General features: G+C 35.8%; 1 protein-coding gene across 6 annotated transcripts in view; it reads right to left on the reverse strand.

The window, feature by feature from the left end:
- LOC136034829 (uncharacterized) overlaps window positions 1-25,575 on the reverse strand; it is a 142,062-nt gene that overhangs the window by 64,699 nt on the left and 51,788 nt on the right. For all 6 annotated transcript variants that reach the window (XM_065716275.1, XM_065716273.1, XM_065716276.1 and 3 more), the window contains one exon: window positions 15,961-16,081. In XM_065716275.1, the coding sequence (XP_065572347.1) occupies window positions 15,961-16,081 (121 nt within the window). The remainder of the gene's footprint in view (window positions 1-15,960; window positions 16,082-25,575) is intronic.

Here is a 25,575-nt window from a genome sequence, read left to right on the forward strand (position 1 = left end):
TAAGGAGCAACATCAAAACTTAAAACGAACAGAAATTATTATTTACATGAGGGCGTTGCCCTCTCCTCAATACATCGCTATTTTCGCTAAAATTTGAAAAAAAAAACTTTTTTATTTAATATCAGCAAAGATCTCCGCTTTGTCTTTCTGTCTTTTCCTACAAAACTATCTTCGCCTGGTTTCTTAATTATTATTTTTCTTCGTTTCCTTCGCTATTTGTCGAATATAACTGGCAAGAGGCGTTAGTAATATCATGTTAGAACAAAAACAAAACGAACAAACTGTGCTTGGTCAGGAGTTTGGAGTTTTGGAACATATTATCCACATATCATTATTATGATTTATTGAAAATCTGAGTTCATACAAAAAGCAAAATAACGGAAAACTACAAAAAAAAGAGCACTATACAGCAATGCAATGCAATGACAACGTAACTAGCTCAGAAGGAGTTGGTTCCAAGCATCATTTAAAATCTTTTGATTGTGTTTCAACAAGCTTAGCATCAGCTATAGTAGTATCTGGAATATGAAGACTATTGATGGGCTTCGAACTGCGGGCCCAAATTCAATAGCTCAGTAGGTTTTTGCAGAACAGAAGAAAGGAGAGCAGATTTTCAATTTATAGGCCCAAGTAAGAATCTTCCAGAAGGGTGCAATATAGAGAATGTGGAAGAGAGCAACAATGTTGTACAGCGTTGGTAGATAACGGTGATTGAAACCAAGCTTAGCAGGGACTATGGAAGCATATGAAAATGATATGCACCGTTTGATGTTTTCTGTTACGAGATGACGAGTTTCATCAGGAAGGGGATCATTCCAGTTAAAAAAGGTTACGTCAAACTTTCCAGTGCTGTGTTCAAGACCAGATTTTTCTATGTTTGCAGTTTTTGGAAGGTTTCAAGAATTTTGTCCAAAGTTTGGCTGAGGTTAAAAATGCCATCAGCATAAGTAACTAGGGAGATATTGAAGCGAGAAAGAATGCAAGACATCTGGCACTAGTCTTTAGCTTCAAGGACACAATTATTGAAATAACAAGGCAAGGTAATGGCAACTTACCTGGTGCCTTTATTAACTTGTGCAGTTCTGCCCAATAGCCTTTCCATTTCATCTTTCTTAAGAAGAATTTTAAGTCAGACTCGTACCTTAGCATACGTATCCCTTTGAGATCTGATCATAACCGGATTTATTCCTCTTTTAGCAGCATGAGGTGGTGGATAAAGAAGTCAAAGATGGGGCGAACATCATGACTCACCAAGGCGAGTGGACTACCTCTTAAAGAAGCATCAAGCAGAGCATTAGCAACAAACGCAAGAGCGTCTACACATCCAATGCCATATTGAAAACCAAATGTGAAGGCGTGTACTACTTTTCTTCAAGCTTTTCTTCAAGCTCTTTTATGAACAGTAGTTCATAAAACTTGCATAAATTAGTTGATAAAGCTATGGATCCGAATTGATTGGAGGTTATTGTTTTTCGGAATAAGAGAAAGACCTCGCACACAAAATGTTGATGGAACCAAACCTTGTGTAAAAATCATTTGCAGTAGTAACGTGAGATGTTCTAAAAGCGTAGGACCACCATTTTCAATATGTAGAGCGTGAATTCCATCCATGCCTCGTGACAGCTTTGGCTTAAAGCACATAATAGCATCAGCCAAAGACGGTACTAATACTGTATTATCAGAGTTACGGAATGCCTGCAAAAATTAGTCAAGCTCTTCAACATATTTGGTTTCAAAATGGGGGTCTGGTGGAAAGAATTCGGCCTCATAGAAAGAATAACAATCAGATAAAGAAACACTGGCAGTGGAAAGGGAGTTTTTGGGGATCCTTGAACGGAGCAATCACCAAAGGAAACGAGAGTTATCTTTAATTTTTTGTGGTGTCTGCTCTTTGCTTGCGGCCACTGAAATCTCTTCATTAAATAAAATGCTTTCATTTAGAATGCGTTACCAAACTTAAGATAATATATTTTTAGATAAGATATTTATTTCAAAAATATCTACCACAAGCCCCAAAGGACCAAATTTTCATTTCAGAGTCATAACCCCCCTCCCTCAAAAAATCATGAATTCCCAGCCAGAGAGTCGTATATGATGATTCGTGTGTTTTAATTATTGTTGTTGTTTATTTATTGTGCATGATATAAATAGATTTATCTATCTATATTCAAAATACAAACTTCATGTGTCAAACGTGTTTTTTTTCTGTGTAGCTGGTATGAAAAAAGCAAATGCAAAAAAAAAGTCGCAATAAGCAAGCTCGTACACAGACAGGGTCACTAGCTCTAGTCCTACGACTAAAATCTTAATAATTTTGTGATGACTTCTTAAAGTCTGTTCGTTTTTTAATGCTTCAATGCCTCTTCCAAATAAATCAGAAATCATTTATTTAAAGACAGCTTTCATAGACGTAGATAAAAATCACAAACTAAATGTCGCTGTCAGTTACAAACCTATTCCTATGGCATTTTGTTATAGGCACTGGTAAAAAACAGCACGAATGAATTGTTAAATCGCTTAGTTCTACAAGGTACTAGCACTAATTTGTTCTTCTGTCTGGTATTAACTACTGAGTTGGCAGCAGGGGGTAGAAAATGTCAGTGCTTGGGGCTAGCAAAAAAATTGCCCGAAACGCATTATCAACTGAAACCTGCGATCTCTAAGAGTTTTAATCTTTAAAGGCTCAAGAGCAGACTTATAATCTAAAAATTTTTCTCCAAGGATGATTTTAACTGTTCTTTTTGGACTCCATCCACATCATCACTTCGATATTCAACATTCTTAATCTGAGGCATCCACATCATCACTTCGATATTCAACATTCTTAATCTGAGGCTCTCAAACAGGACATGCGTATTCTAAAAAATTTGGTAAAAAGTCAGGTAGCTACCTAAGCAAGGGAGAAATTTTTGCACCGATCTAGACTACTGCAATATCAATTTTTTTTCTATTGCTTATCCTGTAATTTATATTATTCTTTGTTACATAGTCCATGAACTTTTTCATTTTATTTAAAGTTAGCACCCTCCCTCAGTTAAATGCTACCCTACACCAAAAAAATGAATTTCTTCAAATCTGCCTACTAAGACTCTTCCCAGTGAGTAACCCAGATTACATTCTAAATAATTAGTTTATAATTAGAATAATACGAAATGATAATTCAAAATTCGTTTTTCTTCTTCCCATATAACTTTGTTATGCGTCTTCACTGGAAACACAAAAAACATAGTCAAATGTGACTTCTTTAATCTCTTAATACGCTTCTTTTGTACTTGTATGTTACATAAAATTGTAAGCATGGTTGGAGGGTAATAGCTACAACCTAGTAAAATGTGTACACCATGGTCAAAAACTCCAGTCCAAAAGTTTTTAGCCCAGATCTTAACAACTGAGGACAAAAACGTTTTAACTTGGATGGCGCTCAAGTGTCCTTCTTTTTTCTCTGGCGCAAGTGTCGCACTGGAAGATCGTATTAAAGATTCAATCGAAAGCTAATGGTTATAACTACATTTGCTCCTTTTTTTTTTACAATTCGTCTTGATAGCATTTGATAACACAAATTCGTCTAAAGTAAAATGCAAGTTTCCACAGAAAAAAGAGATTTTTTGGTGACATTTTTATGCATAAAAAATAAATCCTTCACAGTTGAATCTTTACTGCTATTAAGTATATCAATACACTCTTTGTTAAATCAAAATCCCTTCACCTAGACCCCCGACCCCAAACACAAATTTTTACCACAATTTGCTTATAATCCACACATAGCGAGAATCATTATTCTTTTCAGAAAAAAAAAATCGAAGATAGTACAGAGAATTAGAGTCGAGTTTCCAAAGTTTTAGCAATCCCCTCGAAGAAATCTCAAAAGACTTAAGATTCTTTGACACTCGTATAGGTTCCCATGCTGAATCTACAAAAAAGTTGAGAGATATAGAACAAAAAAGCCTTTCATATTTGAACTAGTTCTTCAAGAATCAACAATTAATGAAAAAAACGGGAGTACTTGAAAACTCACAGCTTCTGTCCGCATGAATCAAAAACTTGACATGAACAGTATTTTGTATAAACAAGGAAGATTCATATCATCTGAGAATCTTTTCCAATGGTCTTTTTTAACATGCAACAGCGAAAACAGATTTATTCTATCCGTATGAAGAAATTGCGAAAGGAGATGATTGTAAATTCCCTAGATAATCCGATACTATTCTGTATGATGAAGCAGAACTCATTCACTCTGTTCAACCAACGCATATAATGCTGTGTTGCAAACAAAACCGATGAATTTCACCCCAAAAATTTCCGATTTCAAGGCTTGAAGTGGCACACATTTTTGCACACACTACATAAAAATCTCTTTCCTTACTCCTTAGTACTTATTCATAAGGGGAAAGTATTGACGTGTGATTTTTTTTTTAATATCAGGATTCACGGTACCATAACGTGACGATATATTGCTACCACTTTTTGGATATTTGGTACAACTTGCCTTAAGGAAACTTTTAGAAATAATGTCTTTCTAGCATGCTGTCTATAGACAACTCAATAAATTTAGTCTGGATAATCTAATTTACTAGCAAATTTGTTGAGTGATTCATCCTATCTCGTTCCAACTCTTGTCCAAAATGATTCTAAAGGAATAGGATGATGACGTCAACAGAGTGTACACACAAGGAAAAAGATACTAATTTCAGTAGAGCTGGACACCTGTCTAAAATTTGAAATATTTATAGAAGAAAATTATCTGGATAAAACTCGGACTGAAGACAAATAAGATCATTTTAAGCCATAGCGAATGATACAGGGCTCTGTCAATTCGGCAAACAATTTCATAGATACAACATAAAACCTATCGTGGTATTATTATTCATCCTGTCTGCATTTTCAGACCCGTATAATATTTTCTGTCATTATTTACGATAAACACGTATTTTCGTTTTCATCATGATGCATATTTATATCAAAACTTTTTCAAGACGGGTAAATAAACGTTTTATGAATAGCCTGTTTTTGGCAGCCCCAAAAAAGCCCCCCCCCCAACCAATTTTTATAAGGTTTCCTTTCTTTGAAGTGTTCTATAACATACAGGATTTCTATTTTGTTGTGTTTTGGAGGAAACCTTATGTAGTCTGTTCGAGTTTTTCCTACAATTCCTATTTGATGACCAGTCTATTTTTGCAAGAACTACAGACAAGTTATATTACACAGACAAAATACCGTGGCCTACCTAATTAAAGGCTTAGGAGGCTCAGACCCTGCATACAAAAACATAAAATGTTTATAAGAATATAGTGTTTGATCAAATAACGGCAGAAAACAGACCCTACCCCATTGCTGAATACAGATATTTACGCGAGAATGCATTTGAGGGGCAGTGGCACAACTTCCGAAAAGAAAGAATGCCACAAACAGGCGAATTATTTCGGAAATAGAATAAACTGCGAGAGATATAATAGGAATCTCGCCATGGCTAAGGGTATAAATTTAAGACTTCGGAGACCCAGCTGAAACTTTCAAGGGTTATTGTACGGGGAGATCATTAAGATTGAATTTTGACTTGGAAGAACCAAGGAGACCTTAAAAGGGACAATAAATGTTTAAAGAAAAATGTATTTGTATTGATTCTTACTGCGATTTTTTTTTTTGCTGATCTGCTTAAAATTCCAGATAATGAAGCCTTAATTGAAGTTCTAGAACCGAAGAAGCCTCAACTGGAAACAGATCTGGTTAAGAATTTTTAATTTTAGTGAAAATTCAGATTAATTTTTATTAAATGAGTTCAAAATACACTTATTTAAACGAACAAGCAGTTAAACAAAATATAATACGAAAAGTTTTTTGTAATAAAATTGACATAACAGGATGGATTCAGCCCCACAGAAGGCCAAAGATTAAGCATGTTTTCAATTCACTTATTCAAATAATATTCCCCTTGTCCATCCATCCAAAATTCTATAGTTAAATTATTCTTGAAATTTATTCCAACATTTTGCCCAGAAATAAATAGCAGGCCAAAATCTCAATTCTTAAGCAGAAAACCCGAAAAGATAGTTCTCAAGTAATCCTTTATTAACAAATAAAAACAAAAGTAAAAAGATGCATGAAGCAAAAGAGGAGCAGAAACCACGTCAAATAATAGTTGGAACTTAAAAAGAACAGAAATCACTATGAATGAATATTGAGACCCAAAACGAGCGAAAATTACTTCGAATTATCGGGTCAAACTTAAAACGAACAGATATTACCATGAACACAGTAGGATTACCACCCCGACGTCATCTAAATGCCAAGACATAATTTACAATTTAATGAAAACGAAATAGATTTATAATATTAATAAATCAAAATTGCTGAGAATCCCTCGAATGAATATTATTATATTATAAACAACCAGTCGACTTTCATTAGTACTTTTCAGTAATCTTGGTTATTATGATGATTTTCTTCTTTTTTTTTTGAAGAATTATTTTCACAAAAACGCAAATGACACTTTGGCCTTTAGAAGGCCCAGCGATGTCAGCACTACACCGTTAGTAGTAGTGACGAAAAAAAAAGTTATAAAGCGTGGCCTAAAATAGGTATTATTTATGGTTCAGTATTGTATTTTCTTCTTTTCGGTTGAGGATTCGAAGTATCGTTTCCTATTTTCAGTAACTTTTGAACGATACTTGTGAGATTGCTGGATTAAAATTTTGAAAGATACTAATCTGACAGAAGAATCTTAAAGCTTTAGGATATAGTTAGGGCGCCACTCGATGAAAATCTAACTAAAAGCAAAGAGAGAGAAAAATCCTAGGACGAAAAAAACAAACTGGACTACAGCCAGCAGTCCTTTGAAAATGTAACTGGTAGGTGGCCGGTGAGGAGCAGAAGGTTTGACAAAGAAATATGAGGTAATCAATAACGTTGATTACTTCAAATCCGTTGATTAATACTCAAGTATTTGGCGAGTAACGGAGCTATTCTCTGATTACTTCTAATAGCAACTGCATTCTTTTAGTGCAAGGTACTTATTAACAGCCAAACTTTAAAAGATACTAGCTCAGCATGTCAAATTTTTCCAATGAGTCTGAATTATAGATAGAAGAAACTTTAAAAATTATTATAGAGCATAATATAAGCATTCAAACCTTCCCCAACCCAGTCATATAATAAATCACGCGGTCTAATTTCCCCACATGAACAATTTTTTTTTGCGCTTGCAGGAGCAGTACTCATGGGCCACACCGTCTGAGTATGCCTTAAGGGTAGAAACAACTGGCCTAACCTCACCGTCCTGGAAAGTCCAGCCAAACTGCAAGGGATCTAGGAGCTGCGGCTTTGGTCAGTTCGCTTGTAAAAAATGTCCAAGTGAAGTTAAACACGCTTAGAGTGGCACCCAAAAGCTGCGTCAGGTGGCGGCAAAATTTTGAGCAACCGCTTTAAAGGGTATAAATGTACTTGCAAGTCATCAAGAAAGGTAAACTGACGTGAATCCTTTAGCATATGCGGCGACAATGGAATTTCTTACAAATAAAAAGGAGGCGCTTGACCTCTCTATCTTTTTCAAAAGCAAAAGAATCTGTTCCTGCAATCCCCATTTCTCAACAGCAATAGCCACCACTACATTTTCCTTTAGAGCCACCTTTTTCCTTTAGAGAACCTAAAACCAAATGTATCACAACTCTAGAGTGTATGAAGAAGGCATATGGAAAAAATTTGATCGTTTCGTGAATTCCTACAACAGTTGATGTATAGGCACTGAGTATTCACGAAATCAGATGAAAAATTTTGCTTTTTTCACAGTTTGAGTGGTATCCAAGGAATAGCTTATAATGATACAGCAGAAGGACAACAATGCTTGTGTCATCCGCACCGATATACACAGTACCGATTCGCACCAAAAGTGAATGAAGCTTAATACGGTAAATTTGAATTATAGTAAATCTTGCTTTTTATTGTACGGTAGGAGCTCAAATTATTACCCTTGGATAGACAGACTTAATTTTGCTGATATGAGTATTTTAAGAATAAATTGTACAAAATATCTAGGAGTTTTAATTGATGAATGTCTTCGTTTTAGAGATTATATAGATTATATTAGTCTTAAACTCGCTAGGAGTGTTGGCATTTTAAGAAAATTGAAGTACATTTTCCCAGAGATATTTTAAGAACACTGTATTATTCTACAACAACAAAAGAGAGAATAATGAAGACTTTTTTCCCAAGACAGTGAACCAACAAAACCTATTTGAATATTTCGGCCCTATATCTAAGGGCCGTCTTCAGCAAAGAAAAAATAAAAAACAATAAAACACTTACAATAAAATTTCTCAGTTAAAAATCCATTTTTTATTTTAAAATAGCCTTGGCATCATTACTTCTTAACAAAAAGTTAAGCCAAGAGTCTGATAATATTCAAATAGATTTTGTTGGTTCACTGTCTTGGGAAAAAAGTCCTCATTATTCTCTCTTTTGTTGTTGTATTATGGAATGGCAGTGTGGTCTTCGTCATTACTGTATTATTCCTTAATTCATCCTTATCTGCTATATTGTTGTACTGTTTGGGGTAGGACATTTCCTTCTCATCTCCATCATATTCGGGTTTTGCAGGTTAAAGCGCTTCGAGTGTTATGCGGAGCTGGTTTTAAAGAATCGGTACAAAAGAGGAATATAGATTACAAAATCTTGCCTTTAGCAGGACTTATTACTTTTTATCGAAGCCTGATTACATATCAATATTTTCAAAATTGTTTACCAATATGTTTTAAAAGTTTGTTTGAATTAGGAAGTGATATTCATACATATTTTACGAGACAGTCCAAAATAATTCGTCGTACGCTTGCTGTTACCAGTAGATCTCAATTTTCTATTCGGTATTTAGGACCCCATGCATGGAATTATTTACCCTACGACTTAAAAACATGGATAATTGCCGTGAATTTCGGTGGGAATTAAAGCTATTTTGCGTTAATATTTATGGTTTTGATAGTTAAGTGTACCTCAAGTGGAGCCAAGATGTTGATTGTGTTTTAGGCGACACTGGTCAAGTGGTTTTAGTTTCTTTTTGTTTTGTCTTTTTTGAAGTGTAATCCCGTATCGATCGAAATGCAGGGTAATTGAATATTTTTTTCTTTTCTTTTCTTTTTTTCTTTTCCTTTTCTTTTTATCTTCCTCTCCTTTTTCGTATTGTTTTTATTTGTATGTGTATTGGGGTTGTAAGCCCAAACAAGCTTTGCTTCGGGGCATTTGCTTGTTTTGTTTATTTATATTAATAAACTCATCTTTCTCTCTCTCTCTCTCTAGATACTCATCTTTAAACAGTCCAACGCGGATAATACAACTCTAGCACCAGCCTCTTCATGGATTAAATAAAAAAAACTACTTTTTTTAACTGAATGTAAGGAACGATATTAAAACTTAAAACGAACAGAAATTACCCCGTATATGAAAGGGGCTGTTCCCTCTTAAACGCCTTGCTCTTTGCGCTAAAGTTTGACTCTTTCTCTCAACTCTACTTTTTAAAACAGTAAAAACTTTAGCGTAAAGAGCAGGGCGTTGAAGAGGGAGCAGCCCCTTTCATATACGGGGTAATTTCTGTTCGTTTTAAGTTTTAATGTCGCTCCTTACTTTCAGTTAAAAAAACTTGTTTTTTTTATTTGATTTCTGAACGTTTTTTAGTTAACCCATGTTTTGATTTCGGCTCTCCGCAGATGAATAATTAAAGCAAAATTTGCATATTTATTTATTTGGCTAAATGGCTTTCCCATAGTTTTGATCGAATGATTTTGAGAAAAAAGGAGGGGTAGGAGGCCCAGTTGCCCTCCAATTTTTTGGGTACTTAAAAAGGCAACTAGAACTTTTAGTTTTTTACGAACGTTTTCATTAGTCAAAGATGTATGTAACTTATGAATTAGCTCACGTAACAAACTTCTATATTCGTATGTTTTTATTACGTATATGAGAGGGTTTGCTCACTCTTCAATACCTCGCTCTTTACACTAAAGATTAAATTTTGTCCCCTGAATCACAAAGGCCGTAGAATAAATAAATGAAATTACTAAAAATACTTTAGCGTAGAGAGTGAGGCATTAAGAGCAGGTGAACCCCTTATATGCATAATATTTTCTGTTCTTTTTAAATTTTAATCCTACTCATTACTTCCAGTTGAAAAAAACTTTTTCATATTTGTTTTTTCATTGTTTTTTTAAGTAATGCTAGAAAATGCTGCGCCCCCTTTATGGAAATCTTCTTCCCCCATGACAAATTCCTCCATGGAAAGTTTCCCCACATAACCCCCTCTTCTCAACCCCCCTTCCAACCAAAAAATCCCCCTGAAAACGTCTGTACACTTCCCAATAACCATTACTATATGCAAACACTGGTCAAAATTTGTAACTTGCAGCCCCTCCCACGGGGACTGTGGGGGAGTAAGTCGTCCCCAAAGACATAGTTATAAGGTTTTTCGGCTATGGTGCATAAAATGACTATCTCAGAATTTTGATACGACGACTTTGGGAAAAAAATGAGGGTGGGAGGGGGCCTAGGTGCCCTCCAATTTTTTCGGTCACTTAAAAAGGGCACTAGAACTTTTCATTTCCGTTCAAATTAGCCCTCTCGCAAAATTCTAGGACCACTGGGTCGATACGATCACCCCTGGGAAAAGGAAAAAGAAAAAAGAAAAAAAAAGAAAAATAAACACGCATCCGTGATTTGTCTTCTGGTAAAAAATACAAAATTCCATATTTTTGTAGATAGGAGCTTGGAACTTGAACAATATGGTTCTCTGATACGCTGAATCTGATGGTTTGATTTTCGTGACTTCTATGACTTTTAGGGGGTGTTTCCCCCTATTTTCTAAAATAGGGCAAATTTTCTCAGGCTCGTAACTTTTGATGGGTAAGACTAAACTTGATGAAACTTATATATTTAAAATCAAAATTAAAATGCGATTCTTTTGATGTAAATATTGGTATCAAAATTCCGTTTTTTAGAGTTTTAGTTACTATAAAGCCGGGTCACTCCTTACTACAGTTCGTTACCAAGAACTGTTTGATACAACTCAAACGCTGTTCAAAGCTTGTATCAATACTTCCACTCGTGTGAAGCATCACTATTTTCATCTGAACTTGGATTCTGGACTTCAAATTATCAGCAGTTTTGTACTGCTGCATGATGAAGGAAGGGCCCCCTAGTCAATACCTTGCTCCTTACACTAAAGTCCGAATTTTGTTCCAATTCTCTAAGAATGACCCCTGAATCCCAAAGCCCATTCAATTAGAATAAATAATTCTTTTAAAGTACTAAAAAAAGCCTAGTGTAAAAAGCGAGGTATTGACTAGGGGGCAGACCCCCTCATATATGTAATAATTTCTGTTCGTTTTAATTTTTAATGTAATTCCTTACTTTCAGTTGAAAAAACTTGTTCTTTATTTAATTTCTGATCGTTCTTTAAATAATGCTGAGAAATCCGGCACCTCCTTCTTAGAAAATTCCCTTTCCCCATGAAAAAATCCTCCTTGGAAAGATCCTCCCACTTAACCCCCTCCCCCTGATCCCCCACCAGAAAAAAAGCTGAAAACGTCTGTATACTTCCCAATAACAAGTGCTATACGTAAACAATGTGCAAAGTTCATAACTTACAGCCCTTCCCCGGGGACTGCGAGGGACTAAGTCATCTCAAAGACATAGCTATCATATTTTTTCGACTGTGCTGAACAAAATGGCTATCTCAAAATTTTGATCATTTGACTTTGAAAAAAGAGCGTGGGAGGGGGCCTACTTGCCCTTCATTTTTTGGTCACTTAAAAAGAGTACTTGAACTTTTATTTCCGTTCGAATGAGCCCTCTCGCAATATTATAGGATTAAGGGGCCCAATATAATCACCCCCCCCCCAAAAAAAAAAAACAACTACAAATAAACACGCATCCGTGATCTTTCTTGTGGCAAAAAAAAATACAAAATTCCACATTTTTGCAGTTAGGAGCTTAAAATCTCTACAGTAGGGTTCTCTGATACGTTGAATATAATGGTGCGATTTTCATTACGATTCTATGACTTTTTGGTGATGTTTCCCCCTTTTTTCAAAAATTGGCCCAATTTCTCAGGCTCGTAGCTTTTGATTGGTAAGACCAAACTTGATTAGACTTATATAGTCCTATTTGAAATCAGTACAAGAATCCAATTCTTTTTATGTATCTATTAAATAGAAAAAAACAAGTTTTTTTTAAATGAAAGTAATGAGCAACATTAAAACTTAAAACGAACAGAAATTACTCCGTATATGAAAGGGGCTTTTCCTCCTCAATGCCCCGCTCTTTACGCTAAAGTTTGACTATTTCTTTTAACTCTTCTTTTTAAAGTAGTAAAAAACTTTAGCGTAAAGAGCGGGGCGTTGAGGAAGATAAGCCCCTTTCATATACGGAGTAATTTCTGTTCGTTTTAAGTTTTAATGTTGCTCCTTACTTTCATTTAAAAAAACTTGTTTTTTCTATTTTATCTCTGGACATTTTTGAATTAATACATGTTTTGATCTTGGCTCTCCACACATAAATAATTAAAAAAAAATTTGCATATTAATTAATTGCAATTATCGAAAGATTTTGAGAAAAAAGGAGTGAAGGAGGAGGCCAAGTTCCCCTCCAATTTTTTGATTGCTTAAAAAGGTAAGTAGAACTTTTAATTTTTTACAAACGTTTTCATTAGTGAAAATTATACGTAACTTACGAATTAACTTACGTAACGAACCTGTATATTCGTATGTTTTTATTACGTATATGAGGGGGTTCAACCGTCGTCGATACCTCACTCTTTACACTAAAGCTGAAATGTCCCATTTAAGCTTTAGTGACTTTGAGCTTTCAGCTTTAGAACTTAAATCACACTCTGAATCACAAAGGCCGTAGAATAAATAGTTGAAATTACTTAAAATAACTTCAGCGTAAAGACTGAGGTATAACGAGGAGGTAAAACCCTCATATGCGTAATAATTTTTGTTCGTTTTAAGTTTTAATGCTGCTTCTTACTTCCAGTAGAAAAAACTTTTCATATTTATTTTTTCATTGTTTTTTTAAATAGTGCTAGAAAATCCCGCACCCCCTTCACTGAAATTCTCTTCCCCCATGAAAAGTTCCTCCATTGTCCTACGTAACCCCCCTCCTGAACCCTCCCTCCTAAACCAAAAATAAATCCCCTGAAAACGTCTTTACACTTCCCAGTAACCATTACTATTGTAAACACAGGTCAAAGTTTGTAACTTGCAGCCCCTCCCACGGGGACTGCGGGAGGTAAGTCGTCCCTAAAGACATAGTTATTAGGTTTTTCGACTACGGTGAATAAAATGGCCATCTCATAATTTTGATCCGGTGACAATTGGGAAAAAGTGAGCGTGGGAGGGGGTCTAGGTGCCCTCCAGTTTTTTTGGCACTTAAAAAGGGCACTAGAACTTTCCATTTCCGTTATAATGAGCCCTCTCGCGACATTCTGGGACCACTCAGTCGATACGATCAACCCTGGAAAAAAAAACAAACAAAAAAAAAAAACAAATGAACACGCATCCGTGATCTGACTTCTGGCAAAAATGCGAAATTCCACATTTTTGTAGATAGGAACTTGAAACTTCTACAATAAAGTTCTCTGATACGCTGAATCTGATGGTGTGATTTTCGTTAAGATTGTATGACTTTTAGAGGGTTTTTCCCCCTATTTTCTAAAATGAGGCAAATTTTCTCAGGCTCGTAACTTTCGATGGATATGACTGATCTTGATGAAACTTATACATTTAAAATCAGCATTAAAATGCGATTCTTTTGATGGAACTATTGGTATCAAAATTCCATTTTCTAGAGTTTTGGTTACTATTGAGCCGGGTCGCTCCTTACTACAGTTCGTTACCACGAACTGTTTGATTGGTGTCAAAGTTCCGTTTTTTAGAGTTTTCGTTACTATTGAGCCGGGTCGTTCCTTACGTACAGTTCGCTACCACGAACTGTTTGATGCGCAGCTGAAAGTCATTTGAAACCAAAATATGGTAGAGATTCAGCTGAGTCACTTGCCACATTCATCAGCTGCATCGGAAACACTCTAAAAAACGCCAGATCGCAAAAAAGTCTTAAATGGGAACCTTCTAATAAACTGGCAAATCAATGAGACCTATGCATTTTGCTCTCACCTACATTTTTCGCTTTAAACACATCTGATCAAACTTTTCTGGCTGAATAAGATTTTAAGATGAGAGGGAAGGACTTCTATTCTGTTTTCGGAATTTTTTTCGAATCTATTTATGGAATCTTTTTTCATAATTTTCACACGAATAAATTACCGTCAGTAATTATATCTTTTGATTTTAAGAGAATTTTGTCAGTTGATATCAATTTTTAGGGATTTTGAAGGAGTGGGAATTTTGCACCCACTTGTCGACTATATAAAGTAGATTTTTGTATTCAGCACGATCAATTACATCGAAACAAATTTTCAAAACTTCTGCTGCTTGATGATCACCCAATACCTTAAATATCAACATTTCTCTGTTGTGGGTCCTTGACTAAGAGTGCATAGCATAAAAAAATAGAGGAAAAGATTAGATAGTTTAGCATCCCTTCAAAAAGTTTCTTTTTTTGTAACTTAAATTTCCTATTCAAACTCTGTTGGAAATTAAATGTTTAGATTTGATTTTCAGAAAAAAAAATAATTTTTACAAAATTACATTGTTAAATAATGAAGTTTCATTTGTAGTACAAAACAATCCTTTAATGTACAAACATATTGCAATGAGTGACTCCTTGTTTTGAAAACCACTATTCTGTGGCGTTTAGCCGAAAGGGGATAAGTCACCTTTTTGGCAAAAATGAGTAACAAAAACAAATCGATTTCTCTCCTCAAGATCTACAATTTGGTCAAATTCTTAGGGTAATAAGTACAATTTCTGGGTGTGATATGTGAGGTTTACGTAAAAACCTCAGAAAAGCAATAAGCCAAAATCGAATTAGTCCCGGCAGAATTTGGGTATGTTCACTCGATTCATCATGACAAACCAAGCTAAGTAGGTATCTTCTATTTTTCACCTCGCAAATTTCTAATTTGTTGGAAATAGTTTAACACTAAATTTGGTCTCTCAAAAAAAATTCACTAAGGTGACTTACCCCCTTTTGACTAAACGCAACAATATTTTCAATCAAGTGGTTGTCATTCATGCAAAAGAGAAAAAAACGGAAGTACTAAAAATACTACTAATAACTCATTGCAGCACCAAGCCCCCTAAGACCAACACACATGCCGATGCACCCACTCACACAATCTACATAAAACTTAAATCTAAGATTCTTCACATGTATTTTTTTAGACTTTCTCTTGTGATCTTTTTCCAAGTCTATTTGAGGATCACCTCTCTGACCCCAGATGGATGGCCAAAAAGCCTGTATTATCCTTCGTCCAAAAAACGGTGCCTAGCCACCGTTTCGCCCTTTCTTTCATTATAGCCAAGGCCACACCGAGAGAGGGGGTGGGGGGTAGGGATTTTAATCCCCCTCCTCCAGAAACACTTGTCCGAATCATGAAAAAGCAACGATAATGAATATAAACCAATTATTGATGCGTTCTTCAAAGTTTTTTAGTACCCCCCCCCCAAAAAAATCCCGGATAGGTCTAGCATTATAGATCTAGAAAACGGCATGAATCAGAGTTGTTGTTTTTTTTTATAACGGTCTGTGAAGCGAATTACCTACCTAAAACTATCCGTAAACAATTATCCTACAAAAACATAGCGTCTTTTCCGCAGCCATTCGAAGAGCCCCCGTTTCATGGCCATATTTAACCACTGTAATTGCTGGGACTTCCGCAATAGAAAAAGGAATCGGTTAATTAATTTCAATCAATTGGACGACAAGCTTCGAAAACCAGAAACAAGAGTGACAAAAAGAAATTGAAATCAATTATACAGTACAAATTAGTCAAACAGAACTAACAATAGGTTTCAGTAATCTTACCTTCATAAATGTGAATAATGTAAGGATGTTGTACAGAAGACATAATTTGAATTTCACGTTTTATTCTTATGAGATCAGCGTCAGTTTCAATTTTTGCCTTCTTAATCGTTTTGATTGCTACCTAAAAGTAAATTAATAAATCTATGTGTAATTTGGCAAATGATTGATTTATTATATAAAAGTAGCATAATTATGTCATTGAACTAGAAATAATTGTAGAATGAGTCGAAAGAGTGGTTGAGATAGGGGTAGAGGATCTACTTTAGGCGATAATCAAACACCATTTTTGGAAATACGAATTTCCCCTGTTTTGGCTTTGGACTTCAATTCAAGAAGTAGAGAAAATACCAATTTTGAGGAAAATACAGGTGGATCCAGGAGGGCAGCCCCGTTCAAGAATGTTCTTGCGCCCTCATACCGTTTTTTCTTCTTTTTTTTTTAATAAATTTGTCAATTTGGTCAATTATTAGCGCCCTTGTCACACTGGGCCACCGCCCCAAGATTTTGCTGTAGATCCATCTTTGGATGGAAGTCGGTAATTATTTATAAAACATACCTATATATCTATAAATATAAAAAACGTTTTTGATTTCCGACCATCGTTCTGCTATCTTGACTTTTCTTTAATGATGATTAAAATTCGACTATTTAGTACCCTTCCCCTAACTGTTCCTTAGTCACAATGATTCGAAAAAGGCACAAGATGTATGCATTAGCAAGGCTGGGAGGGACGCGGATGTTAGAGGTGGATAAGGCTCCTTTCGACCTCTTTTATATTATGGATCAAAATTACTTGCACGAATCTCACTTCGGATAGGGCATGGAATGTTCATAGTTATTTAAACATGAAATTGAAGTGTTTAGATTTTTGACATCTATATTACACAATTAGTTTCAGATTGATGGAAATCAAACTCTAATTAGAAAGCTTGTTCTCAATATGCTGTTATTTTGAAATTTTGTATCTAAAATCAGCCTCAGATTTGTAATCAACATGCTCGGAAACTTTCATGTACGAACTTGGAGGACATCACTTGGACCCAAAGATCCCAATTTGAACCAAAGCATCTCCCTTCAACCGTATTAGTTGCAACCCCTTACAACCTTAATCTGCTTTCAAAACTGATCTTTAATCAACTAAGGGACATACTTTTATTTCAAAAGATTTAACACTAGGCTCGGAATTACAACCAATAGCCTAAGAAACGATTTTTTTTTTTCTTTCTTTCTTTTCCTTTTGAGAAAACCAAACAACCTTTGAGATATATGTTATTATTGTATTTTATATTTGTATTTCTACTAATACTGAAAATGAGCCCATTAGAATGATTTCCTATATGGCATTCAGCCAGACGTTAAGCTATAAAGTACTTCCCTGGACACAATAAACTTTATTGAATAAAGTATGACGTTAAACAATGACGGCAAGACAAAATCGGTTGGCTCTCTTCCAGCACGATATGTATTTGTCGAATAAATGGCAAGTGGAATGAACTCGAAAAATGCCAGTAGAATAACGTGATTAAGAATTTCCAAAACGAGTAAAATGCGATTTCCCTTCGACATTTCCCAATCAAATTGAATGAAAATACCAATTTCTTTGGAAATCCAGACTAGAATTACCATTCCAGTTTGGGGGATCCGCAGACAAACTACTATATATTGCAACAACGACATTACTTTTCTCTAGAATTAATTAAAAAAGCAAACTTTTTCCAAAGAATGAGTTTTTTAAAGAAAATTAAAGAGCTACATTAAACTAAAGACGAGCAAAAAAATGAAATAATAACTTTAAAATTAAAACGAACAGAAATTACTAAAAAGAAGAGTAGGGTTAACGCTCCCTAGGAGTTCAGAACGCCAGAGCATCATTTGCGCTTTACTGAAAACAGTTTTCAGTTCAAGCAGTGTGTTTTTATTTCTCCTGAAATTAACAAAAAGAAAGACAATGACAATAATACGCAAGATCCATGAAAAAAAAACTGAAAAAAGTAGACTGACAGTTTAACAAGTAATAATATTCATTCTTCTAAGTCTCAGCAATTTTAGATATTTTAACGTTATAAAAGAAGAAATGTTTGAATATGTTTTGTTTTCAGTAAAGCGCAAATTACGCTCAAGAATTTATGAGGCTTAGGCATGGTCGTATCCAAAATTTTGTTTGGGGAATGGGTTTACAAAACCCTTCGAAAACGCATCCAAATTTCTTTATGTGCATTTTTCTCATGGTTTTTTCTTATCTGAAAAGAAAAAAATTTCCGGGGGGGGGGGGTCAAACTCCCTAACCCCCACCCCCAGGATACGGCCATGGGGTTCGGCCTGCTCCTGTTTGTGGTTATTTCCATTCGTTTAAAGTTTTACTTGACTATTCATTGTAATTCATTTTCGTTTTGGGTCTCATTTATCCATTGACACTTTCATTATTCATTATTTCTGTTCGTTTTATGCTTGAATTAAATACAAACAAGAGCTAAGAGCTCATATGGCACTTGTGACGAGGCAAGAAGAGCTAAGAGCCAAGAGATCATATGGTATTAGCTCTAGCAAAATTCTATGAATCAATAGATTGATTTAAAAGGAAAATAAGAGGCATAATGCCGGTCAGGATTTGAAATAAGAGCTCTGAGTCACGATGTCCTTCTAAATGTCAAAATTCATTAAGATCTGATCACCCACTCGTATGTTATAAATACCTATTTTTTCTAATTTTTCCTCTCCCTTTAGCCCCCCAGGATGGTCGAATCTGGGAAAACTACTTTATCAAGTCAATTTGTGCAGCTCCCTGACACGCCTACCAATTTTCATCGTCCTAGCACGTCCAGAAGCACCAAACTCGCCAAATCACTGAACCCCTCCGCCCAACTCCCCCAAAGAGAGCGAATCCAGTACGGTTCCGTCAATAATGTATCAAGGACATTTGCTTATTCTATCCACCAAGCTTCATCCCGATTCCTCCACTCCAAGTGTTTTCCCAGATTTTTCCCTCCAACTCCCCCCAATGTCAAAAGATTTGAAATAAGAGCTCTGAGACACGAATTCCTTCTAAATATCAAATTTCATTAAGATCCGGTCACCTATTTGTAAAATAAAAATACCCTAATTTTCATGTTTTCAAAGAATTCCGCTCCCCCCAATGTCAAAATGTTCCAAGAGATCCTCCAACTCCCCCCATTGTCACAGGATCTGGTCGGAATTTAAAATTAGAGCTTTAAAGCGCAAGTTCCTTCTAAATATCAAATTTCATTAAGATCTGGTCACCCTTTTGTAAGTTACGTACCTCAATTTTCAAAATTAACCCCCCCCCCCAACTCCATCAAAGAGAGCAGATCCGGTCCGGTTATGTCAGTCACGTGTCCTAGACAGATTTTTATTCTTCCCATCCAGTTTTATCCTGATCTCACCGCTTTAAGTATTTTCTAAGATTTCGGTTCCCCCCCCCCCCCCCAATTACGCTGGATCCGGTTGAGATTTAAAATAAGAGATCTGAGTCAAGAAGTTTCATGAAGATCCGATCACTCCTTCGTAAGTTAAAAATACGTCATTTTTCTAATATTTCAGAATTAACCCCCCCCCCCCAATAGAGCAGATCCATTCCAATTATGTAAATCACGTATCTAAGACTTCTGCTTATTTTTCCACCCAGTTTCATCCCGATCCCTCCAATCTAAGCATTTTACATGATTTTAGGTTCCCCCACCCCAAACTACCCCCAACGTCACCAGATCCGGTCGGGACTTACAATAAGAGCTTTGAGACACGATATCCTTCTAAATATCAAATTTCATTGAGATCCGATCACCCGTTCGTAAGTTAAAAATAACTCATTTTTTCTAATTTTTCAGAAATACCCCCCCCCCCTCAACTCCCCAAAGAGAGCGGATCCGTTCCGGTTATGTCAATCAAGTATCTAGGACTTGTGCTTATTTTTCCCACCAAGTTTTATCCCGATCCCTCCACTCTAAGTGTTTTCCAAGTTTTAGGTTTCCCCCTCCCAACTCCCCCCAATGTCACCAGATCTGTTCGGGATTTAAAATAAGAACTCTGAGACACGATATCCTTCTAAATATCAAATTTCATTGAGATCCGATCACCCATTCGTAAGTTAAAAATACCTCATTTTTTCTAATTTTTCAGAATTACCCCCCCCCTCCAACTACCCCAAAGAGAGCGGGTCCGTTCCGGTTATGTCATTCATGTATCTTGGACTTGTGCTCATTTTTCCCACCAAGTTTCATCTCGATCCCTCCACTCTAAGTGTTTTCCAAGATTTTAGGTTTCCCCCTCCCAACTCCCCCCCCCCAATGTCACCAGATCTGGTCGGGATTCAAAATAACAGATCTGAGACACGATATCCTTCCAAACATCAAATTTCATTAAGATCTCATCAACCGTTCGTAAGTTAAAAATGCTTAAATTTTTCTATTTTTCCTAATTAACGGGTTCCCCCCCCCCCAGATAGTCAAATCGGGAAAACGACTATTTCTAATTTAATCTGGTCCGGTCCCTGATAAGCCTGCCAAATTTCATCGTCCTAGCTTACCTGGAAGTGCCTAAAGTAGCAAAACCGGGACCGATAGACCGACAGACCGACAGAATTTGCGATTGCTATATGTCACTTGGTTAATGCCAAGTGCCATAAAAACAAGTTTTTTTAAATGCGAGTAGGGAGCGACATTAAAAATTAAAACGAATAGAAACTATTCCGTATTTGAAAGAGGTTGTCCCCACCGTAACGCCACGATCTTTCCGCTAAAATTTGACTCTTTGTCACAACTCTACTTTAAAAAAATTAAAATACTTTAGCGTAAAGAGCAAGGCGTTGAAAAGGGGACTATCCCTTTCATACACGGAATAATTTCTGTTCGTTTTAAGTTTTTGTGTCACTCCTTACTTGCAGTTAAAAAAACTTGTTTTTTTTTATTTAATTACTGAACGTTTTTGAATTAATGCATGTTTTGGTTTTGGCTCACCGCACATGAATAAACAAAACAAAATTTGCATATTAATTTTTTTGCTAAATGGCTTTCTCATAGTTTGATCTGACGATTTTGATAAGAAAAGTGGTGGGGGAGGAGGCCTAGTTGCCCTCCAATTTTGGGTTACTTTAAAATGCAACTACATTTTTTATTTCTTTACGAACGTATTTGTTAGTAATAAACATACGTACCTTACGAATTGACTTACGGAACGAACTTCTATATTTGGTTATTTTTATTATATATATGAGGGGATTCGCCCCCTTGTCAATACCTCGCTCTTTACGATAAGGCTTGAATTTTGTCCCAGACGTTTAAGAATGACCCCTGCATCACAAAGGCCGTAGAATAAATAGTTGAAATTACTAAAAATACTTTAGCGTAAAGAGCAAGGTATTGTGGAGGAGACGAACCCCCTTATATACGTAATATTTATTTTCGTTTTAAGTTTTAACGCTGTTCATTACTTCCAGTTGAATTTTTTTTTTATTTGTTTTTTCATTTTTTTTTATACAATGCAAGAAAATCCTGCACCCCCTTCATGGATATTCTCTTCTCTCATGAAAAATTCCTCCACGGAAAGATCCTCCCGCGTAACCCCCCCCCCCACAAAGACATCCCCAAAGACATAGTTATTAGGTTTTTGACTAAGCTGAACAGAATGGCTATCTCAAAATTTTGATCCAGTGACTTTGGGGAAAAATGTGCGTGGAGGGGGCCTAAGTGCCCTCCAATTTTTTCAGTCACTTAAAAAGGGCACTAGAACTTTAATTTCTGTTAGAACGAGCCCTATTGTGACATTCTAGGACCGCTGGGTCGATACGATCACCCCTGGGGAAAAAAAACAACAAACAAACAAACACGCATCCGTGATCTGGACAAAACACAAAAATTCTACATTTTTGTAGATAGGAGCTTGAAACTTCTTCAGTAGTGTTCTCTTATACGCTGAATTTGATGGTGTGATTTTCGTTAATACACTATGACTTCAAGGGGGCGTTTCCCCCTGTTTTCTAAAATAAGGCAAATTTGCTCAGACTCGTAACTTTTGACAGGTAAGACTAAACTTGATGAAACCTATATATTTAAAATAAGCATTAAAATACATTTCTTTTGCAGTAAATATTGGTATCAAAATTCTTGTTTTTAGAGTTTCGGTTACTATTGAGCTGGGTCGCTCCGTACTACCGTTTGTTACCACGAACTGTTTGATTATTATTTAACTTTATTTCTGTTCGTCATTAGTTCAATGCAGGTCTTAATTTTTTTTTTGGAAAACTTCTTTTTTGAAAAAAAGATTTTTCGAATAATTTTCTGCTTATTTTAATTCACATAATCTTTTTACCGATTAATAAAAGGAATACTTGTAAATTTTTCTTTCCGTTTATCTGCATAAAAATTAAGATTCTGGCTTGCTGTTTATATTTTGGACAAAAGTTTCGTAATAAATTTTAATAATAGTTATGCTACAGAACTTTGGTTGGCCGAGCAGGGGGAAGTATTATTCAAGAAAATGGATTGAAAACGAGCATTGTATTATAATTTTTTAAACTACACTTTTGTTTAAATAAACATATTTTGAGTTCTGTGTTATTGTTAAGAAATAAAAATGAAAATAGGACGTCTAGAATCAATGCGAAAGGATTTGTTTCCGGCTTATTTTCCCTTGCTTCTGAAACTTTAATTGAGATGTCTCCGTAGCTAGGAATTCAAAGCGGATTAGCAAATTAATTTCAAGCGGATTAGAATAACTCGCACTAAGAATAAAATCAAGCATATTTTTCCTCAAGAACCTGTTGCTTTTCATAAGCCCCTTTTGGTCCCACCAGGTTAAAACTTAAAAATATGCTTCATCCCCCCTCCAAGCACCAAATTTGTTTCTGGTTGAGGTTCCATTGGTTCTATATCTTGAAACTGAGGTGTCTTCATGACCTGAAATTTTAAGAAGATCAACACAAAAAAAACATCTCGCATGAAGGATGTCATTTTCTTCAAATATTTATTGTCCTTCATAATCTCCTCTTGATCCTCCCAAGTCGAAATTTCAAATCTACTTGGTCTCCCCAATCAACACTCTCGCAAAGTTTAAGCTGGGTCTCATGAGTTGTTAATTTTACCCTTAGCAATATCTGAGATACTGCAGATACGCCCTTTAAACAGCCTGAATGCATATAGTGTCTTTTGATTTAGCTCAGAATCCCCTTAAACATTCCCAGAAAGTTTCAACTTAATACCCTTAGTCGTTCCACAGATTTTGGAGACACGCTCTTTCGACAACCTCGATGAGCATTGTGAATTTTGTATTAGTAAAACATCCCCTTAATCTTCCCTGGAAGTTTCAACTTAATATATTTAGCCATTCCTGAAATATTTCAGATGCGCCCTTTGGACAACGTGAGTGCACATACAGTCTTTTTGTTTGGTCCAACACTCCTTGAACATTCCCTGAAAGTTTCAACTAAATATCCTTATCCGTTTCTGAGATATTGTAGAAACACCCTTTTGACATCCTGGAAACACACTATGCCTTTCCATGGAATTCAAAAAGGTCCTCAGCTTTCCCTGAAAATTTGGACTTGATACCCTTAGCCATTACTAAAGTATTCCAGACACGCCCTTTTGACACCCTGAATGTACACAGGGTCTTCTGGTTTGGTACAACACCCCCAGAACATTCCCCGAAAGTTTTAACTAAATACAGGCCATGGAGCCTTTGTGGGGATTTGTAGATTGTTGCGTAATTATTTTAATTTTTCTGGAAAATATACCTTGCTATCTATCTATCTATACTCTTATTCATTCCCGAGATATTTCAGAAATACCCTTTTGACATCCTAGATGAATATACCGTCTTTTAATTTAATTCAACACCCCCCTCAAAGTTACATAAATGTTTCAACGTAATACCCTTAGGCGTTCGTAAGTAATTGCAGATAAGCTATTTTGACAACTTTTATGCATATAGTGAGTTTTTATATAGTTCAAAACCCCCCTAAACCTTCCGAAAGTCTCAACTTAATACCCTTAGCCGTTCCTGAGATATTGCAGAAACATCCTTTTGACATACTGGGTGCACTTAGTGTCTTTTGATTGAATTCAATATGCCCCTCAACCTTCCCCGAAAATTTCAACTCAGATTAAATTTGGATCAGGCAAGCATTGGAGGGATGAAGGCAAGGGATAAAACACAAAACTTAGTATTTATGCATATAGGAACTTAGAAACCAGTGTGAGGTTCTTGGGTATGCTGATTGGAGGAACATACACAAGAATTTTTTCGGTGTGGGGGAGGGGTAGTAATAAAATATTACTTGATACTTTGAAGAAGCACCCATAAGTTCAAGAAAATTTAGGATTTATGGGAGAAGATACACTCCTCCCAGCGTAAGTCCCTGGTTGAATGTGATGCAGTAATTTCGTAAAGATCGCCTCTATTTTTGGGTATATTTTTCCTTCTTTTTTCTGAAATTATTCAAATTTCCAAATTTAATGGTGGCTTCAAACTTAATAAATTTGGTATGTTAAGAACAAGTAAAAAGCAGATTCTTTTCATGCATATCCTGTTATTCAACATTCCCTTTCTTATAGTTTCGATTACCACTCGCATCACTCTTTAGAATACATATTTTTTGTCAAAATACGCCAAAAAGGATTGGCGAAGCCGGGTTTACGCACGAAGTCGATTGATGTAGTCAGATTCATCGTTATGAATAGGGATAATGCGTTTTTTTCTATCATTTTTTTTTATGAATTTTTGCAAACTCCTTTTTGTTTTTCGAACTCCTGTAAGATCAAATTATAAAAAAATAAGTGATGTTATATCATAGTACAAGAAACAGCTTTAACTTTGTAAAGAGCGGTATTGTGTTGCGAGAGCAACACTTTGGTTTTGTCGTGATTTTTTTTCCTAATACCCCGATTTCAGCTTATTCCTAGAAAGTGGTAAGGTTCTAACCTCTGCGGTTTTTACGGAAAGTGTGGACCTTAGACCAGATTGATAAATATGACTTTGCATTTTGGAAAGCTTCGTAGAACTCTTGCCTGGGGCCGAAAGGGATGGTTTTTGCTTGTCCTTGAGCCAGAGCCTATAGTGTGTGAAGTGGAGTGGAGTTTTATAGCCTATGTCAGAGAGAACTATCTGAAGTTACGCAGTCAAGCTTTCGTTTCATCAAACCGTGTTTCTGCTTTCGAGTGGAAAGCTCCGTACTAGCAGGCAAGCAGGCAGGCACCATCTAAATTGGGGATGGACTAAAATCTATAAGTGTTAAATATATACGGCAGTTACCCGGCTCCACAGCCAATATATCTTCATTGAGTGATAAATAGAATAATTTACAGAAACAAAAAAGTGGGGACCGAAAGTGCTGTCATATATTGTTTCTACCCAATTCTGTTCGTGATTTCAGCTCAGTTTATCATTCGGTTTTCGCACTTGAGATTGCGGTAGAGAAAATTATCAGATGTACTTCTTAAACTTTAAATTTTCTCTCACTGCTAAAGAAATTAGAGTTTATCCTTTGCTGCTTTCTAAGTAATGACGTTAGAAAAAAATCAACTTTTGAACTAAGACAGATAATTTTTTTTCGACGGCAGTCGATAGCTCTTGATGAGCTGATCAAAGTATATGTCATCCATTTGT

This window comes from Artemia franciscana, chromosome 13 (genome assembly GCF_032884065.1).
Source record: "Artemia franciscana chromosome 13, ASM3288406v1, whole genome shotgun sequence".
Classification (NCBI taxonomy): domain Eukaryota; kingdom Metazoa; phylum Arthropoda; class Branchiopoda; order Anostraca; family Artemiidae; genus Artemia; species Artemia franciscana.